At 40.1% G+C, this 15,542-nt stretch overlaps 1 protein-coding gene across 2 annotated transcripts in view; it reads right to left on the minus strand.

The window, feature by feature from the left end:
• aff2 (AF4/FMR2 family, member 2) overlaps positions 1-15,542 on the minus strand; it is a 152,006-nt gene that overhangs the window by 15,857 nt on the left and 120,607 nt on the right. For both annotated transcript variants that reach the window (XM_071457743.1, XM_071457741.1), the window contains exons 11-17: positions 10,104-10,221; positions 8,823-8,928; positions 8,566-8,716; positions 8,186-8,401; positions 5,745-5,949; positions 1,702-2,769; positions 1,485-1,600 (exon numbers count right to left, since the gene is read on the minus strand). In XM_071457743.1, coding sequence (XP_071313844.1) covers positions 1,485-1,600; positions 1,702-2,769; positions 5,745-5,949; positions 8,186-8,401; positions 8,566-8,716; positions 8,823-8,928; positions 10,104-10,221 — 1,980 coding nt within the window. The remainder of the gene's footprint in view (positions 1-1,484; positions 1,601-1,701; positions 2,770-5,744; positions 5,950-8,185; positions 8,402-8,565; positions 8,717-8,822; positions 8,929-10,103; positions 10,222-15,542) is intronic.

Consider the following 15,542-nt stretch of genomic DNA (forward strand, 5'->3'; position numbering starts at 1 on the left):
TTTGTGTGTATGACTATGCTAATTTGAATGCACTTATGAGTGTCTATCCTTAAGTGGATGCCGGTGTGTGTGTGTGTGTGTGTGTGTGTGTGTGTGTGTGTGTGTGTGTGTGTGTGTGTGCAGGAAAGCACGTGAGAGCTCTCATAGTTCTTTTAAAGGGATTAGAAGTTAAGAGATTTACATCCCCATAGCACAAAATGGCCACAGTATGTCTGTACATTTACAATGACTCAACTATTACTGGGCCAAGAGAGAAGATTTCAGGCTTTTCAATTAAATTATTGTTTTGTCTGCTATAGCTCATATCTACTCTGTAAATCAGGAACCAAATGGGAGAAATTTGTATTTTATATTTCATTTATACTCTATATTTATTTTCATCTCATTTAAGCCCATTTATGGCCCTAATTGAAATTTCAAGCCTGCACTTTTCACCCATTTTCAAATGCTCAACAAGAGAGGACATCACAAGGGTAAAACAAAATTTTCCCTATTGACTGTGTTTCAATAATTAACATAATTCTTTTTTTCTTATTATCTGTTGTCAAAATATGACCTAACTGATTGAAACAGGGTGATAATAGCTGTCAAAGGGCACAGGTTAGGAATGACTAAATGAGTCTGAGGAGGGTGATCTCATCACACAGTTTACAGCTTCCATAAAAAGCCTCCTGGGTGATAAACAGACGCTGTGGTGGCACTCTGGTAGACTGAGGCGTCTGCCACACAATGTCAGGGGTTCAGCTCTAGGTCAGCCCCTCAACCCCCACCCCGTCTCCCTTCCACCTTCCCCTGCTGTATCCTCCATCATAACACAAAGATGCGATGAAAATATTTCCTCTGTGGTTGTCAAGTTGAGGTTTATTTATAGCAACAGCCAGCTTAGTCTGTTTTTAATAATTCACATGGAAAGCTGAAATTCACAGTCTGTCATCCCTGTGTCACCGTGCGAATTGAACCCGCCTCTCTAATGACTTCATTGCCACGTTAAAAATTTTTAAACCTCACTAAAAATACTCTGTCTCCCTTTAAACTTCTCTGATTACCTCTACTGGTGTTTGTGCAAGTTACACGGGGATGTGAGATTCAGTGAGTGAATGAGGGGAAGAGTAGGGGATGTGACTGATGATACATTGTCTTTGTGTCAGGATGTTTGCACAATGAAGCCATGAGTTTGACTTTCAACCATGAACACTGTAGATATTCATGCATTTATTCAGCTCTTAAGAAAATATCCTAGTTATCCAAAATATATTTCAACATATTGACGCTGCATTGCATTCTGGACTATTGAGGCTGCTGTTGGTGGATTGGTATTGATACAGTATCTGCCTCCTCTCCTACATTATAATCCTCTGTGAGTCTGTCTTGTTGATTCTGAGCAACTGTTGCCAAAACCTCACGATTTCCCCGATGCTTCACTGCAGCATTGTGCACTCCTCCTCCTGCTCAGTCCTTTGGGGAGCTACACTCTTAATACTTACTCTGTGGAGCTGTTCTTGTGGTTGTGTATTGGAGAGATGCATGGTGGGAGGAGCTGACAGTCTTTGTCCAATCGCAGCTTCTTATTGCCGTTGGTGGATGACTCAGTGTGGTCCGACTGGGAATACAGAAAGCCGGGGGAACACAGGGGTTTGAGAGTGAGGGAGCTAAACATACCAAGAAGAAGGGACTTAAAAGTGTAAAAAACTCTCCACACACCTTGTGTTTCCTCTTGTTCTTGCTGGTGTGTTTCTCTGTTGGGACCATCATGTTCCCAGCTGCTTGTCTCCTGTGTTTCCCTCCATTCTCTCCTCTCTCCGTCCTCCCAGCCAGCCTGGGGTTACTCTGCTCTTGCACAGGGGGGTTGTCCAGGACCCCCGGACCTAGGCATACCTTCTCCCTGTCCCTTGCAGTCGTCCTTTCCCTCTCCCCGAGCCCGAATCTTTCTCTGTCCTCTCTATCCGACTGCCTGTCCCTGTCTGTTAATCTGTCCCTGTCACCTTGCCTCTCTCTGTCCTGCACTAATCGCTCATTTTCATCCTCCTGTCTCTCCCCTTTAGTTAACTTCTGTCTCTCTCTCAGCCCCGGCCACTCTCTGTCTTCCTGCTTCGGTCTTTCTCTCTCAGCCACACCTGTCCTCTCCCCTGGTCTCTCTGTGTCTCTCCCCTCACTCCCGTCCCTTTCTGCGAGTCCCACCCTGGACCTATCCCCCAGACCCTGTCTGGGCACCCTGCTGAGCAAACTCAGGTCGATTTTCACCCATAAACTCTGGACCTCCGGGTACTCCCTAAGGGGGGAGAGAGGCACCTCGTGTCCCATGTTGGAAGGTGATGACATGGCCTCCAGGTCCTTGCACTGCCCTCCTAACCCTCCAGGATCAGGAACAGAAGTACCGAATGAGCCACTTATGTTGCTAATGCTTAGGGAGTTACAGCTATTACTGCTGCCATTATTACTGCTGCTGATGCTACTATTACTACTGCTGCTACCATTAGTGGTCACATTGCTACCATCTTTGACTCGCAGTCCTTTCCCTCCAAATGCTCCCAGACTGCCCATGCTGCCAGCTGAGCCAAGGCATGGGAGGAGAGGCGTGTGTATGTGCGTGTTGGACAGAGTCTGTGTGTTAATTGCAGAGCGTGTCGTCTGCGGCAGAGCGGGGATTTTGATGGCTTCCTCTGAATCCGACTGGCATTCTGAAGAGGAGGAGGAGGAATCTGTTTCGATGAATTCTCTGGACTTGGGTGTGATTCTGGTGCTCGGGCCTCTGTGTTTCCTCTTGTCCTGCTGTACAGACAAAAATTACGACAGAAATAAATAAAACGACCCACATGCACCACCATCCATAAGGATCACCATGGAAATGTGGGAAAGGCTCATAGAGAAAACCATTCATATGAAGAATATTAAATTATTACCACATTAAAAAAGGTTTTTATCTTTTGTTATCACCTGCCCATTTACAAAAACCCTGCAGTTCACAGAAAGTATAACAGCATGTTATATGTTACCATATGTGATAATATCATGCAAATGAGGTAAAACAAGTTCCCAGCTTTTTCTACTAATCTGTGAGGTGAAATGAAACACGTCTGATTATCTTATTTTGAATGTCACACAGTTAAGCACAGACAGTCTCATGGTTGTCACATGCAAGTGGAAAAAGTATTTTTTTCTTACTTTGGATTCTTTCTTAGACATAGCTGCACAGTTTCACAAAATAAAGGGCATCTTTACCAGACTGTGGATCAGTTAGTGTCCTCACTGAGCCCTGATTGCTGCATTGTCAACACAAAGAAGTCTGAGACTAAAATGTCTGAGTCCAGATGGAGTTCACTCACCAACACAGTCCAGATTTAGAAAATGGAGGAATGTGATGCCTTTGCTAAAGGCTGTATACATTTCTGAACAGTGCTGTAACCTTTCAGACCCTGCAAACTCTCTTGCAAAGTAAAGTATCAAGCTGAACAAGTCAAGTCAAGTTTATGACTTCCATATAACTTTCCCCCATTTGCTCCTGACATTACTTACATATTTTTTTACTTGATGGAAACAAAAAGACCAAAACCAACAATGTGTTAGTCCAGCTTCCTCACTGTGTCTGTCTGACACTCATCCCCAGCACACCTATCCCTCCTGAAGACATAAATCTTTACAAACAAGTCACAAAGATATTGTTTTCTTTACTATTTCAAAGGCCCTGTAATTTCCCACAACAGCTGGGCTCTGCAGGTTTTAATGCCCATGTTCACTGTTTTCAAGAAACATGTGACACAGTGTAACAGACGAGTGAGCCACTGTCTGTCAGGCCTTGAACACAGAGACATTAATTGTTAACAGGGTCAAATGGTTGTTTCATGGGATTTGTTGACAATAAAAAAAACACATTCAACCTTTCTTAAAGCTGTTGGTGCATCGACATCGATGTAACACCTTTACACTTATTCTGCTTGTGTGAAAAGCATGTGCCAGTAAAACCAGCCGCAGTCAGCTCAGTTGATTTCCTTTGTGTGGATACAGCTGCGTCTCCTGCTCTGCCTTGTTTCCAGTCAAAGTTTTCCCTCAAATGCTGAATTCTTGATTTAAAATGTGAAATGCTCGACTCTGTGGAACAAACAAGTAAGTGAGGAGCAGAGCTGTTCGTGTAGAATCAAACCCAGAAAACAACTACAGAGGCAAGATGCAGCAGAGAAAACACTGCTAATGTTCCCGGTCTGCAGCTAAAGCCATTCTCTTGGCAGGAACGAGGCGACAGTCTTCTCAAGCTCCTGGAGTCGCTCCAGTGCATGTTGCCATCTGCAAAAATCCATTCTCAATAAATGCCATGTTGTGTTTTGTTGAAAAGGAAAAAAGAAAGGAAGAAACTGGCTCGTGTAGAATGAATATTTACACTGCTGCTATAAGCATTTCCTTTCTTTAGTGCAAGTCTTCACAGCCTTTTTCTGGAAAGTTCTGTTGACATTAACATTAGGCAGCTGTTCTGTGAAGCTACAGAAAGACTGGCAGCAGATCAAATGTCCTGACAGCACCCACAGCACAGGCTGATGTGAACACTTCTCTTTCTTTCCAGGTAATTTAGAGGAGGTGAAATGTTTTAGCAAAACGGGAAATTTCAGCTGGTGCAAGGATAGACTCAGGTTGTTGTTGATGACTGAGAATTAATCTCAAAATCAATACATCACTATTCAGTGATTTTGTAATGACGCTTTTTGTCTTCTAACCTTAACTAAAGTCAAACACAGAAGCTTTTTTTATATTAAAATAAAAGCAAAATATATGAAATTGATAAGTAGTCATTAAATAATGAATTTGCAAGAATGAATTAAAGTTTGGAGGCATGAAGGGCTCAGACCTCAGGCTGCTGTTGAAGAGGCGGCAGGTGTCAGGGTCAGACAAGTCCTGCACAGGTCAGGTTTGTTAGTCTTGTTAGGCTCTGACAGATAAGCTGCTGTTTGACAATCTTTGGTGTTACAGAGTCATTGTTAAATTATGTGTAAAAAATATTGAAGGAGTTACTTATCACTGTAAATTTTTATCCGAAGCCGGTGACTAACAGCCTGGTGATAAGTTACTCTTTATTTACACTGGGAATAAGCTGAATTTGAATGTCTTGTCAAATACTTTAACATGATATTTTAATCTTCTTTAGCCAATTTTTCCTTTCCTTTACTACTTACATCTTACTGTATATGTGTCACCATTTTTTCTTTCTTTCTTTCTTTCTTTCTTTCTTTCTTTCTTTCTTTCTTTCTTTCTTTCTTTCTTTCCCCTTCCTTTAAACTACCTAATCTTCATGAAACCACAGAGTGTTAACTCATTACAGGTGAAAATGACGGACAATGATCCGGTTCGGTCTCTCACTCTGTTCACGTCTATCTCTCTCTCCCTCTCACGCTTTCCACATTTCGATAAAACCAGTCAGTGTTGAGCCATAAGAATCATGTAATAATACCGTTTTTATTCTGGGGAGTTTTATGTCTTTTAACAAATCATCCAGAAACTGTAAGATGAAACGATCATTACGGGATACATGGGCAATGTGTTACATATGTGTAGGACTTTTCTTGAACTGCATCCCAGATGTGTTTAAGTGAAGGGAAACTGTCCTGTGGTGCATGAGTCATGCACTCTGTCTGTATGTGATTTTTCCCTTCATCAAATATTTGGATATATGAGGGATTGTTGGAAAACTACCCTTATTATTCATTCTGTTTTTGATGATTCCCCCAACAAACACATGTATCCCAGCACCAAGAACCAACCTGGTTTACACTGACAGCAGGTATTGGCACAGGGGTTTGCTGTAGCGCTGCTGGTGGAGTAACTGTGTTGTTGTTTGAGTTGGTAGCACTGCGAGGTTCTTTCCTGGGGGCTGTTTTCCCACTGGGGGGTTTGCTTCTCGGCCTTGTGGGGTTCTGATGCTCCAGGGAGGGGGGAGGCAACAGGTCCTTCTCCCGCGCTGCAGGGCTGCAGTGGGAGGAAACACAGCAAGAAGAGGCAGCACAATTAAAATTAGATTCACCCTTGAGCAAGGCACTGCCACTGTTGTGCTGTTTTGCTCTGACAAACAGTAGAAGTTTGCTACGGTCAGCTCCAGGGGGCAAATGTCTGTTAAAATGAAAAAATAGAAGACAGCATGAAATAATTGAAAACAGCATGTATTCAGCTGAACTTGTTTGAATGTGGGACCTAAAAATGAAAAGGGGGAAGGGAAGAAGTGATAGAGGAAGAAGAGAATAAAAAAAAGAAGCTGGGAAGTCTGTTTTTTCCCTAATTAGCCTTACATCAAGCAGAGCAGCCAGTTTGGTATGGCTTATAGTCAGTCTGAACATTTTTCACAACAGATGTGTTCAGTGGCTAGCTGCCAAAGAGCTTGATGTGATGGTGGAGCTTCTGCTAGCTCTGACCACTAAGTGACCACTCCAAGTAACAAGGTTTAATTGTATTAGTTTTACCGCTAATAAATAACATGTCAGTAATAATAGAGTTAACAAGAAGTAAGGTGCTGAAATTTTTCGTATATCAGGTTGACTTTGAAACAGCTAATTTGCACCTTCATCTTCTTACTTGTTGCATTTTCCACAGAGGTAGCTCACTGAAAATAATTTAGCAATTAACAATAATAAGAACATTACTGTCAGATGCACATGTGCACAAGAAAGACCATTACTGTAGGTGCCCTTGGTTTGAAGAAGCCATCAGATTGATGAATTCTATTTTATAGGTAGATATCAAAAGGTAAATGTAAATGAGTCTTACATCCACAATTTGTGGGGTTCCCCAGGGCAGTGTTCTGGAGCCATTATTAGTATTTTTATAGTATATATATATATATATATATATATATATATATATACATATATATAAAGATTACACTTAAGTAGATAATATGTATGTTGAGAGCCAAGCTGAGGAATATTGCTGTGTGGCTGTGTGGTAATAAACGATCCACTCATTTAGGGAAAACCGATGCTATTTTTATTGGATCTTGTAACAAATTGAGAAATTAGACTGAACTTTAAATTAAATCAGGTCAGTCAGCAATTGCAGCAATAACTAATTCATTATTCAGGTAGTTTTGTATGTTAGATAATCAGCTTTCTAGAGAGGCCATGAAACTGAAAAAACTTTAAGTGTATGAAAATTAGGTTGGGGAAGGAGGCTGAATCTTTTACTTTATAAAAAAGCAATGCCTTTCTCAGTCTGATCAATATTTGCTTGACTTGGGAAAACGCAATATGCTTCCTGCAATATCTGAAAATAGAAGATGTATGGCAAACTTAACATAATAGAAAAAATACAGCCACTCCATGTTTTTGAATGAAGAGATGCTAAAAGCTTAGGCCCATTACAGCCACTAAATGCGTGACCCTGCTCCAAGCGCTATCTCAGTTGGTCCTGATGGACTTGATAAATTAAATATTAAAACAAACAAACAAACAAACAAACAAAAAAACATTCCCACTCTCCACTGAGCAAAAATGAATATACATAATCCTACCCCCTTTTCTAACCCCCTGTCCACCCCTAATCATTTTTGTACAGTATCATGTTCTTGATAGGAGAAAGCAGCCCTCCCAAAAAATGCATCTGGGGTTTAATGCCATCATGTGACACTACCACAATCATCAGGCCAAAATTTCAAATCCTCCCTTTTGTTGTTTTATGAGCAAATACCTGCAAAAATAAAAAGTACAGCAGAGGCTGTACTTAGTGTTTAGTTCAACTAAGATGATGACTGTGGTAACGATTGTGCCTGCTATACGTCCAAATCTTAGCACTGCATTTGTGAGCATGTTAGCTGACATTAACATCACAGAGGCTCATAGAGCTGCTAGCATGGCTGTAGATTTTTAGTCTTGGTGCCCAGTTTAGCCTGACTTGAAGATATTTCATCATCTTCTTTACCCTTTCTAACAATGCCCACAATGTAAATACACCTTAGGCTTGATTATTTGTTTATGTTCAACATTTTAATTGTATGGACTGGATGTTGTATTGATCTTTATACTTTTCCAATAATTCTGTCCATCTAACAATAAATATTGGCAAATCAGCAGAACAAGCAACCAATTATAGCTCTAAGGAAATCATCACTAATCATTTTTATTTCAAAATGAACAAAAAAATAATTCATACTTTTGCAGTGCAGCTATCAGTGTATTACAGATGTAAAGAAAATGTCACTTCCTTCCTTCCTTACCTGTGCTGGTTTGCTCTGCTCCATGTCTGGTTCTGATTATCCTCCACACTGTTTGACCTTTCTGTCCGTCTGGGCTGTTTCTTCCCTGTGGTGTTCCTTCTTGGGGTCGTGACCTCTGGCCCTGACAACAGGCCCGGCGACAGCCTCATCTTTGACCTCTGGCCCTCCCCTGAGGTCTTCTGGCTGAGCTTGGCTTTGGCCTTCTCTCTGCCTGGGCTGTGGGGAGAAAGAAAGTATTTTTCCTTTCATGTCTTTTATGGATAGAAACAGGTTTTTATCAGTTGTTGCCTACAATTTGTTCCTTCATCTGTCAGTGAGCCATTAATTGATTTTAAAGATGTTATTTGAAAAGTTACTTTGGTAAATTTCCAAATAAATACCAGAAGGCTCCCCTCGTATCCTTGTGCTCCACTGCTGGTGCTGCTGGAACAGGAGTGCTATTGGATCCGCAAGGCTTGGCCTTGGCAGCCGTACCCACTCCTGGTGCTTCACTCCCTGTAGAGAAAGTGTCTTGGCCCTGGTTGATGGAGCCTATGCAGCAGAACATTTGAATAGAATAAGTTTTTATAATCAAACGAAAGTATGTTTAGATTTTTGGTTTAATTTCTGTTAGATACACTTGCTATGAGTCTCCAACCTGTGCCATGATGTTCTTGCTGAGGGGGAACCAGAGGTTTGGTTTGAGCTTGGACCTTGTTCAACCAGCTGTCCAGCTGCCACTTGTTGGTGGAGGGGGGCTCAGGCTAAAAGTAAGAAAAACCAAACCCTTATAGGTTATTGAATATTTCAGAAGTACATCTCTGCGACACCCCCTTTTGTTTCTATGGTGTACCTGTCTTAACAAAATTTAATACAGTGACAAACAGATACAGATTTGGAATTTGATGCAACAAAAAATGGAATGAATGAATTAATATATTTAATTATTTTTAAATATCAAAAAGTCTGTGAGATCTTTAAAACAGCTTTTCCTGTCTTGTGGATTGTTTTACTGAAATGTATAGCTGCCTATGTGTTGCATATGCTGCTCCACCGACATAGTTTTCTCTGTCTTTCATTGTATTTCTCTGACTTTTTCACAGTGTGTATAACTGCAAAGGCTATGAAACCAATGTGATAAACAATGTTACAAGACAGTTTTCTGCAGTTGGATTTCTATGACTTTCAGAACACCACCCAGAGACTGAGGGAAGAGACCATTTTGTGAACAGGCAGAGACACTCATAGTGAAAAGAATAGAAGAGAATCAGGAAGAATAAACAACAGAATAAGATTGCATCTGTCTCTTTAGGAAATGTAAACAAAACTGGACACATTATCAATATTTTTTATTGTTGAATTTCTGAATTTCTAACTGGGATTTCTGCTCTGAAATCCAGTGTTACCTCTGCCTTTCATAAAAAGGCAATCCAGCAAAATAAGATTTGACAGATGGCATAAACAAAACCTTGCATGAATTCAGTAATGATTTGTTGTCTCCAAATTAGGGTTATAAATATGCATGAGGCACAATCCATAAATTAAAGCTAATAATAATTAAATTTTTTCTAATATTGTGATTAGAATATATACTTGAGGGCATCTACCTCTTGTTCCCACTGTGTCAAGGTTGAATTAACTTATTTTAAGTCCTTATGGACCACAGCACCACTAAATGATGATGTAATGTAACATAACACTGAGACAGCTGCTTAAATATTTTTAATGTTTATACATATATAAACTACTTCTGAACTTTTTCCATTTATTTACCAAAATTTAATTTGCTTGATTCCTCACAAAAAGAACACAAATTGAGTCCAGTTATGCTTATGCTGTCCATTTCATACATTTCACCTTCATTTTATTCACTGTGCACATAGTTACAGGGAATACACATAAACATATGCATGGACACATAGAAACACAGCCATCCTACCTCTGGAGTGTTTGTGCGGGAGGCCTGGTTATACTCGCTGTCACTGGAGCTGCTCTCCGATTCATCTGTGTCCGACTCCGAGCTGCTCTCTGATTCACTGCTGCTCCCGGACGCACCACTTAAAAGAAAAAAAAACACAAAAGAAAAAAAGAAGACAAGGAGGGATGAAAGACAGAAGGGAAGAAAGAACGAGAATCAACATGTCAAAATGTAACAAAACAAAAAAAGGCTTCATTCGATGTCAACAAAACATACTGTCATTACTTACAGGGTTACATCAAGTTTCAAAAGATTTACACTTAAATGAGGACCAGACAGGGTTGCCAACTCCCTCAATCACTATCTGGTATTTTAAAGAAACCACAGTGTAGCACTGTGTGCCAGAACCACAAAAGATGGAATTCCAGGACACACAATTAACCATTATGCAGATGATGTTTTACTTTATCTTCAAGGACCCTCAAATTCACCATAGGAAGTAGTAAACCTTGTAAACTCTCAGATACACAATACATAGGTTTAAATCACACATTGTTTTCCCTATACAATATAAAATACCTGAATATTAACATTTCCAGCAGGCTGTGAGAGTTGTTTTAACTGCAGTCTGCTGCTGTTGGACTGATCAACTCTCCTTCACTGGGAAAACAGCAGTGGTCCAGATGAAAGATTTATCTCAAGTCAGTTACTTCTTTTGATTTTGAAGCCAAAAGGACCCAGTCACTAAATTCAATCATTTCACCTTCCTATCAGAAAAACAGTGGAGGAGGATTGTCCTTCCTTGTACTGCTTCAAAACCTCTCTAACTCCCTCAGCTTTGACAGCCTGGTGGATGATTACAAAACTAACAACTTACAAATGCAACTTTCATGTGTGGTGGGGAACACATTTTCTTCGCGCCTATTATGATGTATATATATATATATATATATGACGCCCTGTCATCTTTACTGGCTCACCCTGCCAGTTGGTCTCAGTCAGTGTCAGGATTATTTAAAACACCTGCTGGGACGTGGTTTTCTTCCTTGCTCCTAAGTGTGGCTTTGGTTTCAAGATTGAAGCTTTGCTACCAGTCTAGTTTAAATGAGCTGACCTGTGAGTTAGTCGAAATATGCATTTGCGATTCACATGATGTGGGAAGTGGGGCGCCGAACAACGACTATCAATCTGTTTATGGTGCATGTTTGGTGTGGAGCCAATTTCACACAAATACAGAGTTGCACAGTGAGTTAAGTCTCAGTAGAGCTGCTGTTTTGCTGGTGTAAGCCCTACAATAATTTATTTTGCAATATTTTGTGTAGCCTAGAGTTGCTCTCCAAAGTTTTTTTGGCTTTGCTCATAACTTCATGTGAAGAAACTGTGCTTGTTTTTGGTGTAAGGTTGGTGTCCTGGCCTGAGAAGGATGCTATCCTGGGTGATGCCCCTCCACTGTATATAGTGGTTAAATTTGAAAAAGAATTTATTCATTTAAACACACATAACCTCCCTATACTGTCCTTCAACTTTTGACAATTTTTTTATTTAGGTTTGATAGAAATGCTTCTAAAATGCCACTGTCTACACATGCAGCTGCTAAAATGGTTAAATATATAAAATATCTCATTCCAGACATAGAGACAATAGTGGAAGTTGTCAGTTTTGTATTGCTGGTACGATGTCAAAATGACTGTCAACAGGTCTTTTCTCTTTCTAATCTTGCTGCAAGATGCATGTCCCGTGAAAAATAGGTGAGTTGCCAAACTTCTACATTGTGCGACGCAAACACGTCTGCTCTAATCTGTGAACATGGTCGCCAAAGTGGAAACCAAGACGTTCCATAGCTGCCACACATATGTGATGCATCCACTGTGACCCCGGCCTTACTCTTCTCTATTCCAATTTCCTGTTTTTAAATTCCCAAGGTGGTGCAGTTGGATGTTCATTTCATTCTTGTCCATCTGGTCCTTTGGAACAAATCAAACATCTTCACCACACATGTCAAGACAACACATCCATGGACTTGATTTAGAAGGTCGGGGGAGAGGGCATTTATCCACTCTTATCAAAAACAATATCAAGATAATTCATAATTTACTCCAACCACAGGACACGTCATCAAGCTCTTATGTAAAACAAAGGTCTCTCTAAGTTTTAAAAATGAACTGTTGTTTTCCTGCTCTGTTGTATTTTTATCTCATTTCACCCCTTTAGAAAAAGGATAATAACTGCAGAAGCCTGTCACCTTGTTACTGATTCAATGAAAATTAGAAAGCAACTGACAGAAGATAATAAACTGCTATTAACGAACACATAAACACAGCCTTTTGAACCAGTTCACTGGTCTCATCCTCTGTGGTGCTTCGTGTGGCCTTCGGCTGGTGTTCTTCCATCCTTCCACAGCACTTTGAAATGGCCTCCTAAAGGCAGCACACCCGCGCGTCCAAACTTAAGAACACACACAAATGCGCTTGCACACAAAGAAATTGCAATTATGTGTAGTTCTCTTTTTGTGTGCGTGTGTGTGTGAGTGTGCACGTAATTTCAGTTCAAGGCTGCCATCACAGCAGGCACCAATCTGTGTGAGCAGTCAAGCAGCAAATCCATCAACTGTTCCTCAGGCAACACACACACACTCACACTCACACACACACACACACACACACATGCAGAGACAGATACTGTATGAATGCAGTCTCTGCCCTGTTTTTCTTCTTCTATCATTACTCATCTCTTCTCTTTGTCTCTCCCTCTCTCTTTGCTTCAATTTCAATTAAATTTTCACCTCACTTTGCTCTATTAACATCACAGTTGAAACAATATTGGAAAAATGACGAGTTAAACTCCTTCTATATAAGCTGTGTGTGAGTGTTTCACTGTTTTTTTTTTTTTTGAAGCAGATGTTCCTCCATGCAATTACAGCGAGTTGTGTGTTTGGCAACATATTAAAGCAGCTTCAGAAACTGTTCAGAGTGAATATAAGAAACTTAGTTAGGCTCTGATTTTATTAAACAATGAAGGTAGCAACAGAGAATATTAAGAAGTTGTCTGTCTGAGTTTGGTTTTAATTGCTGTGCTGGCTGGTAAATCCGCATTACAATAAAAAAAAGAAATGTTGTCAGAGATATGATTCCTGTTAAGTGACTTATCGCTCATTAAATTCAGCTTTCTCTCTGAGGAGGAGAATTTGAATTTCTTTCATCCACATCATTTCGAAATAACCACTGTGTGGTGTTAGTTTTGTATCTACTGTTTGATGTCAGGGCTGCTGAAACATCTATTAGATAACCTTTATTCTGCCCTGGGGAACTTATTGATGAGTCTCCGCGCTTACAAACAAAAACTGGCAGTATATCACAGCAGGCAGAGCAACAAAATACATGAGTGGAGCCAAAGCCAGGGCTGTGAGGGACCTGTGCTTAATGTTTCTTTTCTTTCTAAAACAGCAATCACAATCTTTCCCTAACCTCACACATGCATTAATTGATCATTCATTCATTCTTGCCACTTGGGGGGAGTGCAACTAATGTCAATGCTATGTTACCTAATAAAGCTAATATGGCAAACTGTTGTCAAACAGATGCCTTTTAGCATTTATTTGGAGTTATGTCTCTAAGCCTAATATTCACTCTTGTTTTAGCTTTGCGTTTGGGCTCCACCAACTATCAAGCAGCTAAATGCTAATGCTGGTTGCTAACTTTGTTGTGTTACGTGGATTGCTCAGCTGGAAGTGTACAGTGGGAGTTTATCAGAACCTTTTTGCCAAAAACAGATGCCTGCCTCAAGTAAAACATTCAGATATGAAAATGGGATGAAGTCTCACAACCAATGTGTTAAAAATCATTGAGATGTGATGTTTCTTGGATCAGGATTGACAGACATTGTTTCAGTTTTTCACAGTGAACAGCCTGTTCATGCATGGATTACTGGAGAACTGTGGTAGAGATGCCAGACAGATGGTGATAGCAGAGATATCTTGGACTTCTGTCTAGGTCTGTTTTTTATGTCCCTTATTGCCTTGAAAGAATCTTTTGATGTGTAAGTCCTGTGAGTCAGCAGCAGCTCTCTGTTGGAGAGAAGACTCATTACTATTCTGCTTAAAATCCTACTGACCAGACGCCACCACGACTCCAGTATGAAACATTTTTTATTCTTCTACAAAACTGACAACATTTTGAATGGACAGATGGATTGTGAAGTGTGTGTTATTATTGAGACACGCAGCAGTCCCATCCCCTATTTTCATGCACATTTTCAATTTGCACATAAAAAAAAAATCCTGAGAGGAAATACCATAAATTATTTTCCAAACACAATCGTCTAAATGCTGTTTCAAAGCCTGCTACCCAGCATACAATTCTGGTTGAGGACTTACTGCTGGTGGATACAATAACGGGTCTGAAAATAATGAAATTGCCCTTTAAATTTTCAAAGTTGTACTGATAGAAAAGATTCACAAGAATATTACAGAGGACAGGTCCTCAAATGTAGTGATGGCCTTGGGCATTAAGTGTTTTTCAGACAAAAGCAGCTTTTACAACAAAAACCAGCTGTTATTTTAACTGGAGAATAATGATTATCTGGGATTCTCCTCTAAATCCATATTGATTAGGAGTGGAGGTGCAGCCAGTCTAGACAGTTGATCACAGATACAGGCCAACTGCTTGTTAATGTACCACAAAAAAATAACACCATTTGGTGGATGCTTTCATCCAGAGCACCTTATTGTTTGATCAGTGGCTACATTTTAACTCTGGGAAACAAATCACTTCCCCTGGTGGGCTAGCCCACATTGTCGATGAGACATTGGCAAGAAATCAAAGAGAGAACAAACATCAACTGAGTGTCTCCTCAGAAGTGTGCTGCTCTCACTTACTGACACTGTCGTTACTGCTGGAAATGCTGGATGAGATCTTTTGGTTTTGGGTGTGCTCGGCTTTGCCATAAATGAATCCTGAGCCCAGAGCCTGAGGCAGTGCAAAGGAAAATGAATGATTTAAGTCTGCTGCATTTAATATTTTTATTTGTTGTCTTATTATTGGATGTTTACAAAATGAAATGTCTTTTTTACTCCACGAGAGAAAGTCTCCAATGGGTTGTACATAATAGACAAAATCATTCAGGGGAACATTTAATAAATTTGATGGCAGTCTTTTTATGGCGTTTCATATCATCCCTTCATTTGCCAAAAGATAAAATTGACTAGAAGCGTGAGACAAGTCTATATTTCCCACACTGATATGTTTGTATTTTGTTTAAATAGTGCTGTCTGAAGTTAAAGGAAAGCTTGAGTGTCTTTTCTTCTCAATGGGATTTTCAGTTGAGTGCTCTCTAGCCTATTTTGTTCTGGCAACATAAACAGCATTTGCTGGAAGAACAAGATGAAAAGGGATGAGAATGTGTGTGAAAGAATTACATCCGGCTTGCCTTTCCTCTTTTTTTATTCTTCCTCAGGGATCAGCC

The sequence above is a fragment of the Trachinotus anak genome, unplaced genomic scaffold (genome assembly GCF_046630095.1).
Source record: "Trachinotus anak isolate AG129_WGS33_773 ecotype Australia unplaced genomic scaffold, CSIRO_AGI_Tana_v1 ptg000021l, whole genome shotgun sequence".
In the NCBI taxonomy this organism is placed as follows: domain Eukaryota; kingdom Metazoa; phylum Chordata; class Actinopteri; order Carangiformes; family Carangidae; genus Trachinotus; species Trachinotus anak.